The 26,976-nt window shown below is 33.7% G+C and overlaps 1 protein-coding gene across 1 annotated transcript in view; it reads right to left on the reverse strand.

Annotated features, from left to right (window-relative positions):
* Positions 1-26,976, reverse strand: part of LOC136826017 (nephrin-like) — a 588,861-nt gene that overhangs the window by 98,154 nt on the left and 463,731 nt on the right. Inside the window, exons 11-12 of the mRNA XM_067082876.1 lie at positions 15,947-16,122; positions 3,303-3,489 (exon numbers count right to left, since the gene is read on the reverse strand). Coding sequence (XP_066938977.1) covers positions 3,303-3,489; positions 15,947-16,122 — 363 coding nt within the window. The remainder of the gene's footprint in view (positions 1-3,302; positions 3,490-15,946; positions 16,123-26,976) is intronic.

The following is a 26,976-nucleotide window of genomic DNA, read 5'->3' on the forward strand; positions in this document are numbered from 1 at the left end:
AAAAAAAACACTGGTCCGACGCACCGGTATGAAATCAATATTCTTAGCGAGTTTAACTAAATTGTTATTCATGTAAATAATTACTCGATATCAAGGCTGAAAAAGACTTACTTTGCCTATAAATAATTATACATAACATAACAAGTCATTTAATTATTTATAAATATTCGTCCGTAGGTCAAAAGATGCCATTAATATGCATCAAATAATCATACATGTCAATTTTACACAACAGCACACACACATACATATACATATATATATATATATATATATATATATATATATATATATATATATATATATATTTATATATATATATATATATATATATATATATATTTATATATGAATACTGTATATATATATATATATGGAATATGATATATATATATATTTATAAATATATATATATAAAATCCACATACATAAAAATATATATATATATATATATATATATAATATATATATATATAATGTATAACAATCCGAAAGTATTGATGAATATATAATAAATGAAGACAAAATCCACGAAGCAAAGGAAACAATAAGTCGAAAGGTCCCTTGACAGCACTCCATTGTTTCTCTTGATTTTGTTTATGGATTGTATATTATATATATATATATATATATATATATATATATATATATATATATATATATATATATATATATATATATATACTTACATCACATTAGCTTTGCTATGTTTGTACAATTACAACAATTAGCTTACGTTATCCCGTTGTCTCCGCAACGGCTGTCCGGGAAAATTACATTTGCATAATTATGCCTTAAAGGGTTACGATCAACATAGGCAATTCGAGTCGGTTCTAAAGTGTGACTTCTTTAGAAACGTTTCTCGATTCGTCAGAATTAGTCGATCGATTCACCATTAGGCATCAGACGGTATCGAAATAATATCTTTAGGTCCTGGGAATTCAAGTAATTCCATATCTTCTCTTAGGTGATGGGAATTCGAGTAGTTCCATATTTTGGGATGAAGCAGCATCAAAATAAACCCAGGCGAAATGTTGTTTGACATATGTAGGTAGTAACCAATTTTTCACGTCACAAGCAATACTTCAGTGATTTATTGTAACTAACCTTGGAACGTGTAATTTTTGCAATACTTCAGTGATTTGTTGAAATTCATCTTGGAACGTATAAATAAAAATATACCGTTACATGTTGCAATGTCTAGGAAAATGGTAAGAAAAACTTAATCACTACAGAAAATAGATATATGAAAAGAATTTTATCTGTCAAAATGGGCGGAGGTAGAATCACGAATCTGAGTATAAAAGTAGTACAGAAAATCAAAGTTTATACATATAAATGAATCATAGTATATAATATTAATTACAAAAACATAAAACCTGCAGTATATATATATATATATATATATATATATATATATATATATATATATATAACAATAGGGTTAATAGTCTGTAGATCTATAATATTTCTGAGAAGCTGCAGAACATCTTTCTGGGAACATCCCAGCTAAAACAGAGTGGCCATATACAACATACAACAAATTATGAAAAATATTCGTGAATGTGTACAAAAAACTAACTAAGATAACAAATTGTAAACATAATCGTGAATGTGTACAAATAACGAACTAAGACAACCTTTCTGAGTATGGAAATTGCTTCACAGAATAAGAGAAAGTGGGAGAGAATAGGAAGAGAAAGAGGGAGAGAATAGGAAGAGAAAGAGAGAGAGAAGGAACAGAAAGAGGGAAAGAATAGGAAGAGAAAAGGGGAGAAAATAATAAGAGAAAGATGGAGAGAAAAGGAAGAGAAAGAGAGAGAGAGTAGGAAGAGGAGGAAGAGAATAGGAAGAGATAGAAGAGAGAAAAAGAGAAAGCAGAGAATAGGAAGAGAAAGAGAGAGAGAGTAGGAAGAGGAGGAAGAGAATAGGAAGAGATAGAAGGAGAGAACGAAGAGAAAGTGGCAGAGAATAGGAAGAGAAAGAGAGAGGATAGGAAGAGAAAGAGGGAGAGAACAAGAAGAGAAAAAGAGAGAGAGAATCGGAAGAGAAAGAGGGAGAGAACAGGAAAGAGGGAGAGAATAGGAAGAGAAAGAAGGAGAATAAGAAGAGAAAGACGGAGAGAACAGGAAGAAAAAGAGAGAGAAGGAAGAGAAAGAGGGAGAGAACAGGAAGAGAAAGAGAGATAGAATCGGAAGATAGAGAGGGATGAAATAGGAAGAGAAAGAGAGGGAGAACAGGAAGAGAAAGAGAGAGAGAAAACATGAAGAGAAAGAGGGAGAGAACAGGAAGAGAAGGAGGCCGATAATAGGAAGAGAAAGAGGCCGATAATAGGAAGAGAAAGAGGCCGATAATAGGAAGAGAAAGGCGACAAGAAAAGACTGAAAAAGATACCTATGTTAAATAAGAAATACTCTCGAGCGGAGTTATTTATGGACTATTTGTCAACTCAAGTACGTGTGGAGAAAATCGCGTCGGGGTTTCAAGTGGACAGAATTCCCAGGCAACTTGAGTGAAACGTGTACAGAGGAAATGTAAGTGGACTTGAATATAACCTGTACTAGCTAAATTGATTTTCTGCATGTTAACCAAATTCCCTTACAAAATTATGAATGCTTTAAATAATGGTTTTATATATATATGTATATATATATATATATATATATATATATATATATATATATATATATATATATATATATATAAATGTTTATCATCACATTTACATACGTGATTATATATGTTAAATTAACATTTATATGTTGTGTGTGTATGTTAAATTAATGTTCTGAATGTTAATTGTATAAAATTATAGCTTTAATTAATGTTCTGAATGTTATATAAATTATACAACATTATTAATGCTTTAAATAATGGATATATATATATATATATATATATATATATATATATATATATATATATATATATATATATATATATATATATATATATATAAATTGATTTTTCAATAATGTATTTTTCGAGATCAGTAAATATAAATTCAAAAATAGTATACCAGTTGAGAAGTAGGTTCTGTGTAACCTTTCCAAACACGATAAAATTCCTTAATGATTTATTTTTTAATGTAATCTTGTAGGCTTAAAGGACATTTATAAGTGTACCTGGGAAATTCAAAAAGTTTAATAAATCCAATGATCAGAAGAGCACCAAAAAATATAAAATATTTAAAATCATCAAAACAATTAAAAATGAACAAACACAAACAAAAGAGACATTGCCAAAAAAATGTAAAACAATGCGTCTCAAAAAAAAAAAAAAAAAAAAAAAGGAATACTTACATCAAATAAGTGCCACCGTAGGACCCCTTCGAGGCCCTGGTGTTGGCACCCGGGAGGGGCATACCCCCCGACCTCCAGGTGATATTGGCCGGAGGGAGACTCGAGGACGACTCGCATTTGATCGTGACCCTTTCCCCAGCCTCGACAGTCACGGGTCGAATCGACATCTCGATGTTCCAAGGAGCAACTGCCGAAGGGATACACAAAAGTTCTTTTGATTCTGTGAAGCTGAGACTTCCTTTTTTTTTAAGAGGATTGTTGGGTCATAGATTTTTTAGCCCTACATGCCAAGCTCTGGGACAACTGAGGTCATTCAGCCCTTAGGATCAAACATAAATTTAGCTACAATTCATCAAAACTTAACTTAATAAATGATACAATTTATTTATATAAAATGATAAAATTTATTTAAATCAAATGATACAATTTGTTTAAATAAAATAATACACTTTACTTAAATAAAATAATTTAATCTATTTATATAAATAAAATAAAAATTTATTTAAATAAAATATATAATATATATTTATATATATATATATATATATATATATATATATATATATATATATATATATATATATACATATATATATATACTCGCACTTTAATGAGAACTTTTTAAGAGGTGAAGTAAACAGGTCTTTTGTAGAACAAAAGGAGCGACTTTATAAAGAAGAATAACAATACATATTAAGAGAGGTGGCTGTTTAGATAGGAAGTGGGAAAGCTTTTAGAAAGAAAAACAGCATTATTAGTAGCATAATTTATAATAATAATAGGGCCTTTTCTAGAACAAAAGGAGAGACCGTATTAAAAGTTGGAGAGCTTTTACTAAGAAAATTTATTATTAGTATCATAATTATAATATAAAGAACTTTTAGCTAAAAAGATATTAACAAAGTCGTGAAAAACCGCTGAATAAAAAAATCCACGATTATATAAAAAAAATTGTATTATTAATATGAATAAATTGTATCGTTTTATATAAATAAATTGTATAATTTGATTTAAATAAATCGTATTATTTGACTGGAATAAATTTTATCATTTTATATAAATAAATGGTGTTATTTTATATATGCAAATTTTATTATTTTATTTAAATAAATTGTATTATTTTATATAAATAAACTGTATTATATATATATAATATATATATTATATTATATTTATATATATAAATTATATCTATTTTATTTAAATAAATTTTATAATTTTATATAAAGAAATATATAATTTTATTTTACTATATAAATTGCATCATTTTATTTAAATAAATTATATTATTTTCTGTAAATAAATTGTATTATTTGTCTAAGAAAAACAGAGACTTTCGTCCTCCTTAGTGTTTACGTAAACACTAAGAAGGAACAGTTTTTATCTCTGACAAATAATACATTTTATTTATATAACTGTGGATTTTGATTATGCATAAATTGGGATCATGTCAAGATATTGGGTTCGTTATTCTTAACAACATGGGACTAATCGGGGTCGCTGTTCTAGACACGAACACTTCGGTACCAGACATTTGATCCCCAAGGGGCTAGTACTAAACAAGGAGAAATACATTTGACGCCCCCGGGGCAAGTGCTAAACACGGCGAAACAGTGTAGAGTACGAGCCCTCACGTGGAATTGGAGTTCGGACCGGAAAGGGTTGGCCATTCTTTACATAAGGATCATTGGGTTCGTGGTTCTTGACATGATGTTGGGTTCGCCAATCTTGACATGATCCAAAAATTGTCTGATTAGAATTTCGAGTCGCAACGCAAGAATTTACAAAGTCCATCCTGACGAATTCACTTTAAAGAAGTAGTGAGAATTAGAGGGAGGAAATAAGTAAGAATTAGAGGGAGGAAATTAAGAATTAGAGGGAGGAAATGAAGTAGGGAAGCACAACAGAGAAACGCCAAAACGAAACGGATAAACAGCGAAATGAAGAAACGGGACGTGGCAGGAAGCCTCCAGTGCGTCTAACAAATGAATGTTCTTTGAGGAAAGAAAAACAATTATATTTATTCTCTGTTACTAAACAATACACAAGGTTAATTAGACTACGTTTATGTACTTGAGACATAGTCGAGCTGGTGTTGCTAGGTTGGAAGCTAATCTTTTTCGAAAGAATTATTCAGAGGTAACCTTCGTAACCAAACCGCCCCCACCCCGCCAACTCCCACCCCCACCCCCGCCACAAAAACGGAACGAGGTAGAAGTTAATAAAAGCGGATATGAAAGGAAAATGGAATTGGAATATGGGAGGAAACGTATAAAAAACTTTGAGAATGTACAGCATAAACTTCCTGAGGATAAATGTAAGCATTGTTTGGGGGAGTGTTGCCTACAGACGAAAACATTTATTGTTCAATATAAGAAACAGAAATAGCACAGCGGACATTGTATTAAATAAAATTGTTTCCTTGAAGTATCACACAGAAATCACTCTGCAGCTTAAAGATATTCTATTATCACGTATTTAAAAGGAGGTAACTTTGGAAGAAAAACAATAATGAATTATGATCAAATTAAACACCACAAAAGCGATAATAAGGAATACCTAAAATACTGGGATTATCAAAATTACCTGTTGTGAAAGGCTTCAAAAATATACTGTAAGATTTCTCTTCATTAATTAAAAGTTTCCTGACATGAGAGAGAGAGAGAGAGAGAGAGAGAGAGAGAGAGAGAGAGAGAGAGAGAGAGAGAGAGAGAATCTTTTTCAAACACATAAATATCAAGATTTTTTCAATCATTTGTAAAGTAATCTTTCCGAATTATCCCCGTTAGATAACGGTGCAAATCTAAGCACGAGGATTAGGTAATGGTGCAAATCTAAGCACGAGGATTAGGTAATGGTGCAAATCCAAGCACGAGGATTAGGTAATGGTGCAAATCTAAGCACGAGGATTAGGTAATGGTGCAAATCCAAGCACGAGGATTAGATAACGGTGCAAATCTAAGCACGAGGATTAGATAACAGTGCAAATTCTAAGCACGAGGATTAGGTAATGGTGCAAATCTAAGCATGAGGATTAGATAACGGTGCAAATCCAAGCAACCCAGTATTGAAATGATATCATTACAATGTCAGTCATACTTAACGTATAGGTCTACCAATCCAAGCCTCTTTCAATCCAGCCAAGTCCTTGAGAAAACTCGTTTTCAGTCACCAAAGAGACGATTAAAACCTTCCAAACTCTTTAACGAAAGCCACCGCAAAATCTCCAAGTCCACAGAGAGAGAGAGAGAGAGAGAGAGAGAGAGAGAGAGAGAGAGAGAGAGAAAACTAATCTTTATTCCAGAGCCTTTCATCCTTCGTAACGACTGCAAACAAAACTAGGCAAACAAAGTATAAAGACAAACGCATAGATTGCTTGCACGAGACTCTCCTGCAGATTGCAAGCACCAAAAAAAAAATTGCAAGCACGAAAATTGCTTCTACAATGACGTTAAGAGATCGCTCTTGCTTGCTGCTTGCACTGAGAAGATTCTGCGAGGAGTATTTGCCTAAGACACGTTGGCACATCACTGCAAGAGCCGCTAGTATTATTTGCAAGGGCCTTGAGCTATTGTGTGTCTGTAAAAGAACTAAATGCAATTAGGATTGCATTGACGTCAAGGTTACGCGGGTGAGGAGCTTGGTGTGTGTGTGTGTGTGTGTGTGTATAAAGGAAATACACACATGAATAATTTATAGTGGAATCGTATTTAAGTAACTTAAAGAGTAAACCAATAAGTAAAAATAATACCAAACTTATTTTTACGCATTAAATACAATACACAAACGTTAGAGAATAAATCTGACATCAATGAACAAATACAACTCATACGCATTGTCTGGAAAATAATACATCTTCAATGGCTGTACAATGAGACAATGCAACAATGTACGTGATAAAGAGATAACTTATAATAGGCCGTTTTTAGTAACATGTGCCTGAATGTGCAGATAATAAGAGCATCAATAGAGCTGATTAAAAATTCTGTTATAAAATATCTCCCAGACATTTCACTCTACTGAAAACTTATAATGGGATACACTAATCTACGCCGCTGTTATAAAGAAGTTTGTATAAAACCTTATAATGAGGTACACTAATCTACGCCGCTATTATGAAGAAGTTTGTAATTATTATTATTATTATTATTATTATTATTATTATTATTATTATTATTATTATTATTATTATTATTCAGAAGATAATCCCTATTCTTTTGGAACAAGCCACTAGGGGCCACTGACTTGACATTACCAAGCTTTCCAAAGAATATTACGGTTTTCACTGGGAAGAAGAAGAAGAGGTACAGGGAAATACAGAAAGAAAAGAAAAAAGAAATTAATAAATTAATAACCAGATTAAAAATGTGTTAAAATGCAAGGAAAATAGTATGAGGGGAGCACTGTACACAATAATTGAGGTTTGTCGGCTTGTTCCAAGTAAATGTGTGAGCATTTGGGATGATAATAAAGACAACAAGGACTTAAGTCACCTCAAACACTTTAGCACATGGGAAAGTGTTAAGGCAGGCACTAACCCAAGTGTAGTGTAAGTAACTTTACTGGCGCCTGTCCTCATAAGGCTGAAAATTCAATTTGTGGGTATTACCATGCACGGTAGTGGCGGGGGTTTACGAGCAGAGAAACTCAGCATAATTAAAAGGGAAGATATAAGTGGTAAGGTTAGCTTTATTCAAAAAGAAATAGCAGCAGCAGAGAGAGAGAGAGAGAGAGAGAGAGAGAGAGAGAGAGAGAGAGAGAGAGAGAGAGAGAGAGAGAGAGAGAATAAATAGCAGCAGAGAGAAACATAAAAATAAACAGCAGGAGAGAGAGAGAGAGAGAGAGAGAGAGAGAGAGAGAGAGAGAGAGAGAGAGAGAGTCAGAGGAAGTCAAATTAAACAGTCATACTGATTCAGAGGAAGTCAAATTAACAGTCATACTGATTCCCACTTTTTTAACGGGAGTTAATCGTAAACTAACCATATCATTATTTCTGAAGGCAAAAACTGCTTGTGACCTTTGAAGAAAGGTCAAGGAAATTACGCGAAGAAAATGATGGCAGCCTACCTTCCTACATCCGAAATCAGAGAAATTATTATTATGACAATAAAATAGGGATTTCATCGCTGGTCGCTCTGATGAAACTGTGTAATGTAACTACACTTAAAATTTATTTATTGCAGAATATGAATTGATCCACAGCTTTGAATAAATAGCAACGCAAAAATTAACGTGGGGAAATAATCACCAACTCGTTAAGCTTCATCAGATTCAGAGAAAAGGAAAATGTTGACCTCTGAATGGACCTGTTGTTTGAAAAAAAAATGACATGGTAAAGAATATTCAGAGCAACTATTCATTCAGTCTAAAGCAGTATCAGGTTCAGAACAGACTAAATGATGATAAATCTAATTTTGCCCATTAAACTGGCAAAACAGGTCGAGGTGAAAAATATTTTGAAAAAACTTATCAAAAACTCCAAAGTACTGATTACAGAAATGTTGACCTCTATGTTAACCTGCGAATTTGAAAAAACAATACGTGGAAGTTAAAATTATTAAGTATAATACTATCCAATATTATTCGTTTCAAAGACAAACTTCAGCGTAGACTTTTCAAAAGATATATCGTTGAACATGTTGCAACGTACAAAAAAATAGCTGAAAGATCACGGAGATCAAAGAAGACGAATAACAGCTAAATCGTGGCTTCTGCAATGTGAAAACAATATTTTATGCTTTTATAAAAGTTGAAATCAAAATAAAGAAAGAAATAAAAGACTGAGAGACAAGGTTAAAAACGCACTAAATGACAGAAAATAATTGATAAATGATAAAGAATTCTTAAGACCAAAATACAATAGAGAGAGATATAACTAAGTTGAAATCAAAATAAAGAAAGAAATAAAGAGAAGAGAGACAGAGAAAAAGATAACAGAAAGCCCTGAGGCAGGGAGCCTCATTCTTAAGAGAAATATAATGACAGAGAGAGAATAGGAAAAGTAAAAGAAAGAGTCAGAGAGAGAGAGAGAGAGAGAGAGAGAGAGAGAGAGAGAGAGAGAGAGAGAGAGAGAGATGAACAGGAAAAGTCAGAGGCAGGGAGAAGCGCACAGAGAATAAAGACAGAGAGGGAATAGGAAAAATAAGAGAGAGAGAGAGAGAGAGAGAGAGAGAGAGAGAGAGAGAGAGAGAGAGAGAGAGAGAGAGAGTTCGAAAATGAAAAGAAGTAAGAAACTGGAATTCATGAAATGGAAAATCTTTATGAAAACTCAAGAATTCGTTGGATGCCTTGAATTGAGAGAGAGAGAGAGAGAGAGAGAGAGAGAGAGAGAGAGAGAGAGAGAGAGAGAGAGAGAGAGAGAGAGAGAGAGTAAAAAATAAGTCCTGAATATATCTTGACAAATCTCGTCCTTCTCCCTCCTCCACCATCAATCTCCTCAGGTCCTTCCCCAGAGGAATTTGGCAGAGAGAAGTTCTTACTCCCGGAGCTCCCATGACAATGTATCTCTCTCTCTCTCTCTCTCTCTCTCTCTCTCTCTCTCATGCAATTCAAAACATCCAACTAACTCCTTGTTTTCATGAAGAATTACCATCCACTGAATTTCAATTTCCTGCTTCTCTCTCTCTCTCTCTCTCTCGTGCAATTCAAGATATCCAATGACCACCGTTTTTCATGAAGACTTTCCATCACCTGAAGTTCAATCTCTCTCTCTCTCTCTCTCTCTCTCTCTCTCTCTCTCTCTCATACAATTCAAGATTTCCAATGAACTCTTTGTTTGCATGAAGACTTTCCATCCACTGAACTGCAGTTCCCCACCTCTCTCTCTCTCTCTCTCTCTCTCTCTCTCTCTCTCTCTCTCTCTCTCTCTCTCTCTCTCTCTCTCTCATGCAATTCAAGATACCCAATGAGCAACACTTTTCATTCAGACTTTTCGGTCCCTGAATTCCAATTTTTATTTTCCCTTTTTGAATTTTTTTTTTACTTATATTACCTCTAATTCGCCTTGCCCATGCAAACAAAGACACTAATACGCGTCCGCGCGCACATGTAAACAAACATACGCTCGCGAGCGCGCACACACGCAAATAACGGCAATAGCATTTCACAAGGCTGTATAGGTCGCTTAACGCTAAGCCACTGACCAGAAGTTCCAGGGTAATTCCTGGACTTTCACTTTATTTACAGAATTCATTTTGGAAGACGATGATCCCATATTTAAAGGCGAAATGGAGAGAATTATACACTATAACTGAACTGTGACTGAATTTTTGGCAGCTTCTGAATTGCATGCTTATTAGAAAGATGCTTTCAACTGAAGAGAGTCCAGCAAACCACTGGAAAAGTAATGTCATGTTTTCTAATGCTTGGGGCAAGCATTAGAGACCGGGTATTGTAAGTAATGTATAAAACTGTTCATAAGGAACTGGACCGCTGGAATCGGGAATGAAAAAATGTTATATCACTTCAAAATAATGAAGAGAGGGCAAAAGTGACGGCTAAACTTTGGAGAGGAAGTGGCGTAATAAACATCGCAAAGATGCAAAAATATCAATATTTTCTTTATATAATATATATATATATATATATAAATATATATATATATATATATATATATATATATATATATATATATATATATATATATATATATATATATATATATATATATATATATACACTTGCTCATTCCTGTGTACTTTTTCTCCTCTTTATTCTTTTTTTAAATTTCCATTTGATTTTCAAAGAAAACAAAACCATTTTTATACGGAGACTATTATTTTTTTTTATTCTGGGAATCACTAAGCGTTCAGTGAAACCTAAGACACAATTGATCACAATCGTAAACAAAATAAAACCCACAGCAACAATAATGTGAATAATAAAAAACAAAATAGAAAAACAAAATATCCATTTCTCAGTTGGCCGAACAATTTCATGACTTTGCAGACACAACAAAGGGGGGGGGGAAACTATAAACATTCAGGTTAACTCAACTAATTAATAATTTTTATTTCCTCCGAAATGCTATTTCCCAATTAACGCTTTAGAAAAAGCTCGGGCAAAAAAAAAAGAAAAAAAAAAACTACCCCAGGAACGCAGTTGGTGAAAAATAGTCCCAACAAGGGGGATTCCCCATTACCGTTCGAATAAAATGATTCCAAAAAACGATAGATATATATACGCTGGGTATACCGGATTATCGTTATTGTATTTACTGAGCTGTGTTTTCAAAAAATGGGTTTTGCTGTTTGGAAAATACATCTTACTTATTCTTGTGGGGTGGGGAAGGGACGAAAAAAAAAAGGACCGGATATCCGTCTATTATGTGTGTGTGTGTGTGTGTGTGTATCTGTAAGTATGTGTGTTTGTGAATGAAAGAAGAGAGAGAGAGAGAGAGAGAGAGAGAGAGAGAGAGAGAGAGAGAGAGAGAGAGAGAGAGAGAGACTCAGGATCCGCAGAGAAAGTGCAAAGACTATCATTTTACGAAACCGAATAAAAACGAGGTTTATCAAGCCACGAATTCGAACAATACTCGTACAATTATCTTTTATCATTAAAAGGCCATTTTGCTAAAGGAAAACTAATAGATTAAAGCAACAAATAAAGGAGACTTAGATAAATATGAATAAAAATAACGAACAAGCAGAATTTAAAGACACACGCAATACTCGATAGAAAAATCAATCCATCGGAAATACACGAGCGATCAGATGAACAGTTCTGTAGGAAGACATTTTTTTTACAATTTTCCAGTATTAAAAAAAAAAAATTGTACCAGTCGATCTAACCGTGCGATTTTTCAAAAGAACCAAGTACCTGTTTACTTCAGGCTATCTCACTAGCGGATTCAAGGCGGGGGGCACCTGGGCACGTGCCCCCCCGCGTGAAAAATATTTATGAAATAATAACATTGAAAATTTAGATAATAATACAATAAATAAGACATATAAAAATAGGAAAAAATAAAAATATCGATTAAAGAAATTATAAATTATATATATATATATATATATATATATATATATATATATATATATATATGTATATATATATATAAATATATATATATATATATATATATATATATATATATATATATATATATATATATATAATATATATATATATATATATATATATATATATATATATATATATATATATATATATATATATATATATATATATTTATATATATTTATGAAAATTGGTGCCTGGCCCCATTGAAATTTTCCTGGACCCGCTAGTGGGCTGTCTTTTTAGCCATACATAACTGTGGACCTCCACCCACGTAGAAAGCTGAAGGTCCTATTTTAAAAGCAACTTAGGGGAAGTTGACTAATAACCACGCTTTGGAAACACAAACCCACTCTTCGTGTAATGTTGTCTAAATGATTTAGACAACTAAAGGTCTGAAGCGCGTGGCCTTGAAAACTAACATATGATAACATAAAACGATTTATTAAGTATTGTTTATAAATTATATAAGAGTGAGAGAGACACAGCGTCCTTATATGCTCATAATCAATAAATGCTGCGTTATATAAGCAAAGTGAAGCATGGAATGGGATCAGACTATAGATTGAATTATAGCGTTGCTGTAGTTCTAACTCATATCCAATTGAACTACCATTTTCATGAAATACAATCTCAGACGCGGATGTATCTATAAGCATTTATAAGTGTGTGTGTGTGTGTGTGTGTGTGTGTGTGTGTGCACGCGCGCGCTGTAAAAAGCTGGATTTGTCATACGCATAAATATCTGTAAAATGAGATCAACAAATATTCCTGCCTTTATGTATCCGCCTGTTATTAAAGTTTTTTGCCCCATCAACCAGCCTACCTGAATTGTCTTTTTTTCTTGCATTTTTCAAAAATTTTTTCTAATTTATTCTCGAATTCCTGCTTCGACATCATTCACTCTCCTCACAATTCCCAGCAGCCAGAACCTGTGCCCTGATCCTCCCAGGAAACCTTCCAAAACACTGAAAACAAACGCCTCTCCAATGTCTTTCCTTTCATTAATGTCCATCTCTCCTTACCCGCAATCAAATTCCAGGCCATGATTCGTTTCATTATTTGCCCGGGGAAGAGACATCCGCCAACACCGCCGCCACCAGGAGGAGGAGGAGGAGGAGGAGGAGGAGGAAGAAGGGAAACCACAACACCAGGACCTCTTTTGTTTTTTTTTTTTTTTTCCCTCCTCCTGTTCAGAGGCACATACGATCCCTATTAGAGCCGAGGGGGTAATATTAGATCGGCCGCCTAACGGCAAATATGGCGCGGGGCGTACTGCTGTCAAGAGCTGTTTCGTAAGTAATTCCCCTCGTAATGTCATGATCTGGTCTTCTTTCTGTTCCTTTCGAGTTGTTTTTTTTTTAAAGAAGAAGAGTCTGCTGCGTTCTGGCACGCACCTGGACTCGAAGAGGCAAATAATAAGTTGAGTTCAGTTCCAATTGTCACATCCTTATTAGAAAGAGGTAAACGAATTCTTGATTGAAAATATCAATATAAAAAATGGATTTTTAAGAATTGGTGATTTTTATTTGTTTTTCTTTACTGTTGCTTTTGCTACTATGCGCATGCGAACAGGATACAGTGGAGGTATTTGCAGAAATAAATGTGAATAAAGTTGGTTTTGTGTGGTTTTAAAAGCAAACAAACTCAACATATACGCAGATGGCCACGCGCAGATGTATATGAGTTTAATGTGTTTGTGTATTTTTAACAGGCAAAACCCTCACACACAAACAGAGACAGGAGAGGCACAAGCACATACACATACACATATACCTATACATATATATATTATATTTTTTAATATTTATATATATATATATATATATATATATATATATATGTTGGTCACATACACCGTAACTTTTTTTGTATTCACAAACATTAAGCTACAAATGTCGTTCAAGATCAACTTCACGCAACCTAAGAATTATGTACATAACCTGATTGTGAATTTATAAGTGATAAGCGATCCGTCACCAGGGGGACTCGAACCACCGAACAGCTGGCGAACAACGACTTTTCAGTGACGCTATTCGACGTTCCCCAACCATTCGGTGGTTCGAGTCCCCCTGGTGACGGACAGCTTATCGCTTATAATTCCCCCTTCGGCGTATGTTATTCGAGTTTGAGTAAATCTGATATTCAACAACATTTGTAGCTAAATGTTTGAAAGATATATATATATATATATATATATATATATATATATATATATATATATATATATATATATATATATATATACATATATATATATATACATACATACATACATACATGCACACATACATACATCTGCAACCACGAAAGTGTTCACGACACAAACAAGCACAAGCAGTACAAGAAGCAGTGTTGCCAAGTTTTAATATCTTGGGCCACAAATCCTCGACTTCTGGGAGATCCCTGGAAAGGATCGGTGAGCGCACAATGTCTGCTCGAAAGATAATGGAAGGTGGAGTGGATGGATAGAAGATAGATGACGTAAGGCCGCCTGGGAGAAGCCGGGGTTGAAAGAACTAGCCGCTGGCAGAGAGTGATGGTCCGAGACTTATGTAACGGAAACGAAACTCGAGGGAGGAAGGAGGTTCCTCGAGCTTGTTCTGATCACGTTTTTATTTTTAATCTGTTTTTTTTTATTATTATTATTCGTATGATTATGGGATGTTTTTTTTTAACGGGGGTGCAGTTATTTTGATGTTTCTGTATTTAATGTGTTGTTGAGGTGTTTTATGGTATTTCATAAATTTTGAGTATGATGTAGGCTATACATATTGTACTTTGTGTTATCTATTCTCTGTGATTATATATATATATATATATATATATATATATATATATATATATATATATATATATATATATATATATATATATATATATATAATTTATATATATATATATACATATATATATATATATATATATATATATATATATATATATATATATATATATATATATATATATATATATATATATGTGTGTGTGTGTGTGTGTGTGTGTGTGTGTGTGTGTGTGTGTGAGTGTGTGTGTGAGTGCGTGTGTCGATCTGCTATTAACCCTCAGGAAGAATATTAAGAGTCAGTAGTAAGACAAACTTGGAAACAATAACAAAGGGAAACTATGAAAATTCTATCACGTAGTTGAAATCATAATGAACGGGAGATGAAGATGGTCTGGACATGTTGTTCGCACAATCCCTGCGTGGTATATATCAGCCTGGCTTCCTTAGGTACCGGGAAAATTGGAAGACCCAGACTCTCATAAGAAGGGAGGCTATAGCTGGATGGAGATTGTGGAAAATAAAGCACGGGGAAGACATGTGTTGTGAATATAAATAAAATATAATATATATATATATATATATATATATATATATATATATATATATATATATATATATATATATATATATATATATATATATATATATATATATATATATAGAGAGAGAGAGAGAGAGAGAGAGAGAGAGAGAGAGAGAGATTCATCAAACCAAGAGAACCACCTGAAATCTACTCACACAAGACCGATATATGGAGAGAGAGAGAGAGAGAGAGAGAGAGAGAGAGAGAGAGAGAGAGACTCACGTAACCAAGAGGACCAACCCGAAATCTACTCACACAGGACCGAGAGTCTAGCAGACGTCTTCAAGGGAGTGGTCGTGACCTCATTGCTCGCCTGACAGGTAATCTCAGCCTTATTGTCGCCAGGTGTCACGACGATCTCGGCCTCGACCCGAGTGATGTTCTTGTCGTAATGCATCTTGCTCCTCACGATGTCGTTGTTTTTGTAGAGGCTGAAATGGGTCGGGGAAGAGGTTGTTAGAATTTGGAAAATGTATGATTGCATATTGAAGGAGAACGTGATGTATTTAGCATAGAGAAAATGAAACTAGTAAAGGCTGAAATTGTCAGGGAAGAAGTTGTTTGAATTTGGAAAATGTATGATTACAGATTGAAGGACAACGTGATGTATTTAGCATAAAAAAATGAGAGTGAAACTTGTATGGTTTGTTGGAAATGGAAACATGAATCAACACAGACACAAACTACATATACATATATATATATATATATATATATATATATATATATATATATATATATATATATATATATATATATATATATATATATATATATATATATATATATATATATATAAATATAACTATATATATCTTATTCTTATCTGCTCTGCAAATACGGAAAATTCATAAACTTTTTCAGTAAGTGTTGACTAATTCTTTTCAGCATTTAATATGCAATTTCGAATCATCACACCCAAGCCGTTATAATGGGTCCACCTTTCACATATTTCAGTCAACCTTTATGTACTTTTTCGTTTAATATTCCCTAGCAAGTCATTATTAAGGGGAAGCGGGGTATAGATATCATCTCAGCATTAATCAAATGTCCTCGTTAGTCGTTAGTTAGGGAATTTTGAGCTGGAATAGTTGAAAAGGGAGACTCCATTACTCTCATTTGGAAAGCAGAGAATTCATAAATTCCTTTCTTGGATATACAGTAATGTCGAAATTTAAAGTGTTTTTGGATAAGTGTTTATAGAAAGAGCTTTCATACATAACTATATGCATTATTTTTACAACCGTAGTATAGAGCCTATATTGGTTATTATGAATTTCTAAGAGCATTGAGGTACTGTGAACCAAACTACCTTGATAATGAAATAAGTTATAGTTTTGTTAGCTGAAAAACAATTTGGGTTACCCTGAATTCTTAGTGACCAGAACTCTTGAAAGCAAAGAGTGATTGATATGCTAATGTTATAAATGAATGAATAAAAAATAAATAACACCTGAGAACAATAATATATATATATATATATATATATATATATATATATATATATATATATATATATATATATATATATATATATATATATATATATATATATATATATATATATATCTAAAATAAACAGAAGAATATAAGGAGAACAACCATCCTTTTGAAAACCTAATTGTTGGGAGATGAGTTCCGTAGACTCAGGGGCCAAAGACGCACCCTCTTATTCAGTAAACTTAATTGACCGGTGGCCAAAAGAAAAAGGGTGTGGGGGGGGGAGGGGGGAGGTGGAAGAAGAGGCTTAACCTCAAAGGACCATTTCCGCCATTTGGGATTTAGGTCAGTGATGTCAAATACAAATACGGGGGTCCTCCATATTCGTCCTTTTCATCTCTCTCAGTTGTACAATTTTCATATATATATATATATATATATATATATATATATATATATATACATATATATATATATATATATATATATATATATATATATATATATATATATATATATATATATATATATATATATATACATGTACTGTACACTAGAAATGTATCAGGTCTGAAAATGGGATTTGCGGATGCGGAAGAGGATGCGAATGCGGATATCAGTCTTTCAAATTTGCGGATGCGGATATTTGATGACCCTATCCTCGCGGATGCGGATGTAGATGTTTTGTAAAGCTAAACAATTTAGAAATATTTAATTGTAAAGGAAGACTTTCAGCCACACAGTTCAAAACTCGAAGCTATTCTTCGCATGAGAGAGAGAGAGAGAGAGAGAGAGAGAGAGAGAGAGAGAGAGAGAGAGAGAGAGAGAGAGAGAGATGGATACACAGACATATAATCTGGATTTAAATAACACGAAAAAGAATTAAATTTTCGGTTGTTAAGAAAAAGAAAAAAGTTGCATATTGCACAGGTAAATTATCTGATATAGAGAGCAGCTTATAGAGAAAGATGGATCAGTGTTTGATTTGGTTTGGCCACAGAGAGACAATACTGAGTAGGATCCTAATATAATTTAGTATAATTTGGAAGCACTAGAAAGGAGTGCGATCGAGTATATGAGGCAATCCTGATTAAACTACCTGATCCCTGGGTGTGTACACACACACACACATATATATATACACATACATATATATATATATATATATATATATATATATATATATATATATATATATATATATATATATATAATACACACATATACAATCATGAAGCTACAAATGTCGCTTAATACCAAATTCACGCTACCTCGGGAATATCTCCGAAGGAGAATTATCATCGAAGGGGAATTTATAAGTGATAAATGGATTGGTACTGTCGGGTCACGATCCCAGGACACAGAACATGCCCAGCAACTCCAGTCGACGTTACACACATATATATACACACACACACCCTAATTACGGCTTGCTAATACAGACTACAAAATACAGCAGGCTCTAAATAAGTAATAAAATCATTAAGCTATTCAAACAGCAAAATTTTCACGCACGATTCATTGATGAGTTCTGAAAGAACATTTGACAAATATACGTAGAAAGGTAAACATTTGGTAAATAGAATGTAAAAAGTTAATTATAAAAATAATAAACAAAAAAATTACATTTCCCAGAACCCCTACAGTTAGCAAATACACTACACTTTATGCATTCCATGTTTGTAAGAAATCCGATATTCACAAAAAAAAAAAAAAAACTGCTGTTACCATTTGCACAAACACTGCCACACAGTAGTGGTTCCATGAAAGTATACTTCAGCAGTACACGGAATATCTACACTGTACACAGTTAAGAAAAGCATTGGCAATACACCTTTAGTTTATAAACTATTTCGAGAAGCAACGTTGCAAGCTTCCCTTCCACTTTCCACTGACTGTGAGGAAATGAACTATTTGGTGCTTCAAAAGCAAGTCTGAACTAGGAATCAGTATTTGAAGTAAGAGATGTAGAATCGTCCCTTAGCAACAAACGACTAATTTGAAAGGTATGTGAAAATTATGCTTAAATAGTAATTGATATCGATTAAAAGAATTTTCTTTATAGGTTTATCGTTCAATTTATCTTTTTATTCAGATGCTAAACATTTCTCAAACCTCCTTCCTTCTCCTAAACGATTTGTTTCAGTAGGAACCATAAATCAACTGAGATACTCTCATTTACTGTCCAAAACATTGGTCTCTCATTTACTGCTCATAACACTGGTCTCTCGTTTACTGTCCATAAAATTGGTCTTTCATTTAATGTCCACAACATTGGTCTCTCATTTACTGTTCATAACATTTCTCTCTCATTTACCGTCCACAACACTGGTCTCTCATTTACTGTCCAAAACATTGGTCTCTCATTACTGTCCAAAACATTGGTCTCTCATTTACTGTCCATAACACTGGTATCTCATTGACTGGCCATAACATTGGTCACCCATTTACTGTCTACAACACTGTTCTTTCATTTACTGTCCAGAACATTGGTCTCTCATTGAATGTTCACAACACTGGTCTCTCATTTACTGTCAACAACATTGGTCTTTCATTTACTGTCCACAACATTGGTCTTTCATTTACTGTCCATAAAACTGGTCTCTCATTTACTGTCCAGAACATTGGTCTCTCATTTACTGTCCAGAACAATGGTCTCTCATTTACTGTCCATAAAATTGGTCTCTCACTTGCTGTCCATAAAATTGGTCTCTCATTTACTGTCCATAAAATTGGTCTCTCATTTACTGTCCATAACATTGGTCTCTCATTTACTGTCCATAACATTGCAAAGTACACCACTGTATCCTATGTAAGGTGTACGGTAAGAATCTGACTGAGATAGTAAGAAAGAGGACAGAAGGACTGACCGGTGAAGAGCAGTGCCGGTTGAAACCAGAAGGAGATTGTGTGACTGAAATATCTGTTATGAAGACTATTTGAGAACTCGGAAGTGGATAGAAATAGCTTTGCTTAGTGTATCCACACCTAGAAAAAGGTTTTGGTAGATTAGACTGCGAGAAATATGTTGAAAAGTATATCTTAGTTTAACCAGACCACTGAGCTGATTAACAGCTCTCCTAGGGCTGGCCCGAAGGATTAGATTTATTTTTACGTGGCTAAGAACCAACTGGTTACCTAGCAACGGGACCTACAGCTTATTGTGGAATCCGAACCACATTATAGCGAGAAATGAATTTCTATCACCAGGAACAAATTCCTCTTGTTCTTCACTGGTCGGTCGGAGATTCGAACTCGCGACCAACAGAGTGGTAGCTGAGAACGGAACCCGGTCACCCAGCGAGGAACAGAAATATGTTGAGCTGATAATGTAAGGTACAGAAGGTAAGTTGTACAAAGTCATTAGAACATCGGTCCTGAGCCCGTTTCGTGTCATATATATATATATATATATATATATATATATATATATATATATATATATATATATAATAATAATAATAATAATAATAATAATAATAATAATAATAATAATAATAATAATATATCAAAAATATTTCACAGGGAGTAAGACTCGAGGCGACATTGCCCATCGCCGAAAAGTAGTAGCCCCCACAGCGCAAGAAGAAGAAGAAGAAGAAGAAGAAGAAGAAGCAGAGGCAAACTTCGCAGCGAAATGCAATATCACTTCAAGCACGAGAAACTTCTGGCGCTTCACTTTATGAACTTCAAGGGTCATTATTCTCAAAAACATGACCAAACAGAAGTTACTGAATAACAGCCGCGTCTTCGGCGGGAGGCGATAAATTCATATGCTCCTAACTGGAGGAATATTTAGCATACGGGAGCGTGCTGCGCGCGCATTTACACACATACACACACACACACACACAGTTGTTTATCTACATACCGGGGAATTTACCGGTCAATGAGATCATTTCCCATCCGACCATGGCAATGAATATTTATTTAAGAGCTAAAATTAAATTATAACGTAACCTGAGATATTCAATAGAGATGTTACGAATAAAAGATTCAAAAAAAGGCGTCATATTAATTAAGGTAGAATAAAATCCAACGACAGAAACACGAGAACGTTGCGATAACATCTGGACGATTTTTCTGATATTATTTTTAAAGAAAGGACGGGATAAAGTAAAATTAAGTCCGGTTATTTAGCGATTTACAAGGCATGGGCGAATTCATTTAAAAGAGATTATGCGTGTAAACAGTTGCTCTGTGCAATAGGAAGTCGAAAGGAGTGCCTGAGACAACGTATTCCACCTGATCATCAAATGGTTTTGAATCAAATAAGTACATCCCTTTTGGCGTCCTGTTGCACAGAGCAACTGATTATACGTATATCTGTTATACATCAGTCATAAAATGAATATTAAAATGTTTTATATATAATTCTGGAAATCATCTGTATATTTCTCTACTGTAATCCAAAAATTTCAATTTGATAAAAAAAAAAAAACTCAGTTTTAAACTGTGAAGAATCGGCATTGTACAGAGATAAACTTTATTTCAAATTTCTATCTGTCTATCTATCTATCTATCTATCTATCTATCTATCTATCTATCTATCTATCTATCTATCTATCTGTCGATCTCTCCGTGTCATAATATAATAAAAAAACAAGAGTTAATCAAAACCAGCGTTTCATTTCGACTGCTTCCTTGAACTTCCTGTCACAAAACAAAAATATACAAACACACAAAATATGACTGAGCAATCGAACCTCTTAGCGTTAATTTTAAACATTCCCTTCTCTGTAAATCTGGGAGTTCAAACTCATATAACGGAGACCACCAAATGAACAGCGCCTGAAGAAATGACAACAGGTATCTGTATGTGAGTGATCAGATGATCAAGTCGAAATGAAACCGTAATGGTATAAACTTACGATCTTCCTAACAATCAGTCTGTGACAATCGCCAAAACCGTCTTCTCTCAACAGCCGCTCACCACTCAGTCCGCAAAGTCGCGCTAATTATTTATGAAAGATAGGACTGTAAATTAAACAAAGCACGAATAACATTCCCCCGAATTACAATGCAAAGACCAGCAGGTTCCTTAGGCAGCGATAACTTTAAATGTGTTTATCGGAAGTTTGTGTATCCTTTCTCACTTCGCATACGAATTCGGCTGAAAGTTTGGCCCACCACTTCCTCCATTCCTGCGTCTGCCGACGAAAAATCACTGCCTTCAGATTTATAAATCAAAGAGGGGAAAACTTCATCTCACGTCCCGAGTTCACCGAAATGCTCAGATATGACCTCGGGAATTCCTTCAAAAAAAAAAAAAAAAAAAAAAAAAAAAATTTTATATATATATAAATATATATATATATATATATATATATATATATATATATATATATAAATATATAATGTACAGATGTGAAATTCCCTACTTAAATAAATAATTAAATGTGTATCTTGTTTGAGGTAGGCTGTGTCTCTCAAATACACCTACTAGGATACACGTGCAAATTCTCTCTCTCTCTCTCTCTCTCTCTCTCTCTCTCTATATATATATATATATATATATATATATATATATATATATATATATATATATATATATATGTGTGTGTGTGTGTGTGTGTGTATACATATGGCAACATCAAGTTTCTTCTGAAAAAGTAATATGGAGGTAAGTTAGCTTTATTTAGATGTTTCAGTTTCAAAAGGGCACGATCATTTTAATACTGCCATTCCCAGGAAGATGACGTCTAAGGGTCTTACCGTCAACTTTTACAGTTTTCTGTAAAACTATTGTGCCGGCTTTGCCTGCCCGTCCGTCCGCCCTCAGATCTTAAAAACTACTGAGGCTAGAGGGCTGCAAATTGGTATGTTGATCATCCACCCTCCAATCATCAAACATACCAAATTGCAGCTCTCTAGCCTCAGTAGTTTTTATATAATTTAAGGTTAAAGTTAGCCTTAATAGTGCGTCTAGCAACGATATGGGGCATGCCATCACCGGGCGGTGGTTGAAGATTCATGGGCCGCGGATCATGCAGCATTATACCGAGACCACCGAAAGATAGCATCTATTTTCTTTGGCCTTGATTATACGCTGTACAGAAAACTCGATTGCGCTGAAGAAACTTCGGCGCATTTTCTACGTGTTTAATTTCAAAATTAATGCCGCACATATACTTGTACACAGAGATTTTACTTTAACGTTCAACTGGGCTGCTTTTCAACGTTAAATTGTTTCAGCAATTTAAGAATAATTGCTTCCCAACAGACCTGATCTTCAAAGTCATCCATCGGGTTCTTGACATAATATTTTCTCCTACCATTCCTAATTACAATGTCCCTCAACTTCTTGTGGTCGCCAGCTTTCCTTTTTTTACCCAATAACAAAAATTTTCAGAACCATAAATACATTGGAGCCGTCAACATTAACAAAAAGTGATAAAAATTTAGACCTCTCGTCTTGGTACTGTTAATAGCACTGGTACCACTGCAACCAGTAATAACAATAACAAACTCCTCTAATGAAAATTCACAATTACAATTACAACCACAATCTTTCATACAGGGAAATATCTAATGCTTCGTAACTAACAAGCACTGGAACGAAGAAATCTCAAACAACATTCGATTGTTTATCAAACGGTGGACGGTTATTGGCAGTTCAGTGAACCCTGAATATTACAGTTGGTTTCTGTTTCGCAACCGATACAGCTTTTGCTGTAACGTAACGATCGATCAAAGGAGACTGACGTTCGACGATGATGACAGTCCCTTTGAGGAGGCCGTCTAGCCTGGAGTTTCCATCAAGAATTTACCTGACACGCCACTGGAAACTTGCCCTTTCAGAACAGAGGGAAGGTGCGCGCCAGATGCACCTATTACTGCGAGAAGCGGACCCTTTCAGAATAAGGGAAATTGTACACGACATTGATCACCTCTTTTTTCTCTCCTTGTGTAACATAAGTTTTCTCTTGATGTACAAAGGGACTCCGTCAGGTTAAGCCTTACAGATCGTCCTATGATCCATCTTCCTGGAGTGGTCGTAAGGCTTATGATTTTGAGAGTTATTGATACAGATGGAGTTGGGTCGTAATTGCTGTTCTCGACTTCTACCTGCGTAGTCTTTGACCCAGCTGCTGTCATCTTGATGCAGTCTTTTCTCAACGGCCTTGCAACCAGTTATTGGTTAATAGTTGATGGAACCCATCAGATTCCAAAGTGATTGTGATGCAAGTGTTTCAACAGGTGGGATCTCACAGACATAGACAGGCACCACAAAGAATTCAAAGGCATCACTGCAATCACCCTTCGCATTCGCGAGCATGATGTACAAAGAACTGTAGCGTGTGATATTATTATCCTGTTCAACAGAGGCCAGGTTAAAAACAAGGGCTTATCCGCTCTTCTTTTGACAATAACTAAGGACAATGTCGCATCGAGATTCAAATACAAGATCCGTTCGTTCATGCCGATTCCTAAACGTTGGCGAAAACTTCATTAGATCTTGTGTTGGTGAAATATCCGCTCTTCGACACTCTCTCTCTCTCTCTCTCTCTCTCTCTCTCTCTCTCTCTTTGTGCGAGAATACAAGCCTCACATTTGGCAATGATATTTATCGGTAAGGGAAAACGTGCACGAGTGACCGGGAAATGAAAATCTGAAAATAAATGCCTCGATTGCATTAACCGCTTCACAAACTGCCATGACTGTTCTCAAGACCAGCATTTCGAATGAGCGTCGGAGTTTCTTTTGGCAAAAATATTTAGAGGATGTCGATGGTCCTAAGTGAGCGATGCTAATGCGATTCAAGAAGGAGTGATACACAAACGACATTACATAACACAAACTTGTTGGTGAAAGAATGAAAGCAAAGAGAAAATTACATCTGTGTTCCAGAAAACAATCAGTATAAAAGGATATTTAATGACCCTGAGGAATATTGTGTGATTGTTACAAAACAGAGGGAAATATGCGAATCATATATATATATATATATATATATATATATATATATATATATATATATATATATATATATATATATATATATATATATATATATATATATATATACTCGTATATAAGTAAACATGGATAGCATTAAGAAAACACAAAATATTCATCGTTTTGTAAAGAAGAATACTGAATAGAGAAACATACTGCACTGATACATTATCTTGAATCTTTAACATAATATCTACTAAGGAACCTCTTAAACAACGTAGTGTCATTTCACACGAGAAACTTCAAACACAAAACATGAAAAAATTCTTCAAGTGAAGAAACCTTTAATACAGCTTTGAAATGAAAATGTTTGATAATGTTACGTTACATTAATCACGTCATTTTTAAAATACCAGATATGGAACATCAGCAAAGAGATCAAGAAACACATTAAGCTTTTTAAAACTGCATATTAAAAAAGGTAGATCCATATCTTGTGTGCAATCTGCAAGGCGACATTTCAAAACTGAAATGTTTAATACAAGACGTCAGTGATGGAGCCAACTTGCGATTATAGTAAACACCATTCATGAAATTTACGATTATAGTAAACACCATTCATGAAATTTACGATTATAGTAAGCACCATTCATGAAATTTACGATTATAGTAAGCACCATTCATGAAATTTACGATTATAGTAAGCACCATTCATGAAATTTACGATTATAGTAAGCACCATTCATGAAATTTACGATTATAGTAAACACCATTCATGAAATTTACGATTCATGAAATTTACGATTATAGTAAACACATTCATGAAATTTCGATTATGAAATTTTACGATTATAGTAAACACCATTCATGAAATTTACGATTATAGATTAAGTAAACACCATTCATGAAATTTACGATTATAGTAGTAAGCAATTTACGATTATCATTCATGAAATTTACGATTATAGTAAGCACCATTCATGAAATTTACGATTATAGTAAGCACCATTCATGAAATTTACGATTATAGTAAACACCATTCATGAAATTTACGATTATAGTAAACACCATTCATGAAATTTACGATTATAGTAAACACCATTCATGAAATTTACGATTATAGTAAGCACCATTCATGAAATTTACGATTATAGTAACCATTCATGAAATTTACCATTCATGAAATTTACGATTATAGTAAGCACCATTCATGAAATTTCGATTATGAAATTTATGATTATACGATTATAGTAAACACCATTCATGAAATTTACGATTATAGTAAGCACCATTCATGAAATTTACGATTATAGTAAACACCATGAAATTTACGATTATAGTAAAAATTTACGATTATAGTAAACACCATTCATGAAATTTACGATTATAGTAAACACCATTCATGAAATTTACGATTATAGTAAACACATTCATGAAATTTACGATTATAGTAAACACCATTCATGAAATTTACGATTATAGTAAACACCATTCATGAAATTTACGATTATAGTAAACACCATTCATGAAATTCGATTATGAAATTCACGATTATAGTAAACACCATTCATGAAATTTACGATTATAGTAAGCACCATTCATGAAATTTACGATTATAGTAAACACCATTCATGAAATTTACGATTATAGTAAACACCATTCATGAACTTACGATTATAGTAAGCACCATTCATGAAATTTACGATTATAGTAAACACCATTCATGAAATTTACGATTATAGTAAGCACCATTCATGAAATTTACGATTATAGTAAGCACCATTCATGAAATTTACGATTATAGTAAACACCATTCATGAAATTTACGATTATAGTAAACACCATTCATGAAATTTACGATTATAGTAAACACCATTCATGAAATTTACGATTATTAAAGAAAACACCATTCATGAAATTTACGATTATAGTAGTGAAAGCACCAT

This window comes from Macrobrachium rosenbergii, chromosome 40, assembly GCF_040412425.1.
Source record: "Macrobrachium rosenbergii isolate ZJJX-2024 chromosome 40, ASM4041242v1, whole genome shotgun sequence".
NCBI classification, from domain to species: Eukaryota; Metazoa; Arthropoda; class Malacostraca; order Decapoda; family Palaemonidae; genus Macrobrachium; species Macrobrachium rosenbergii.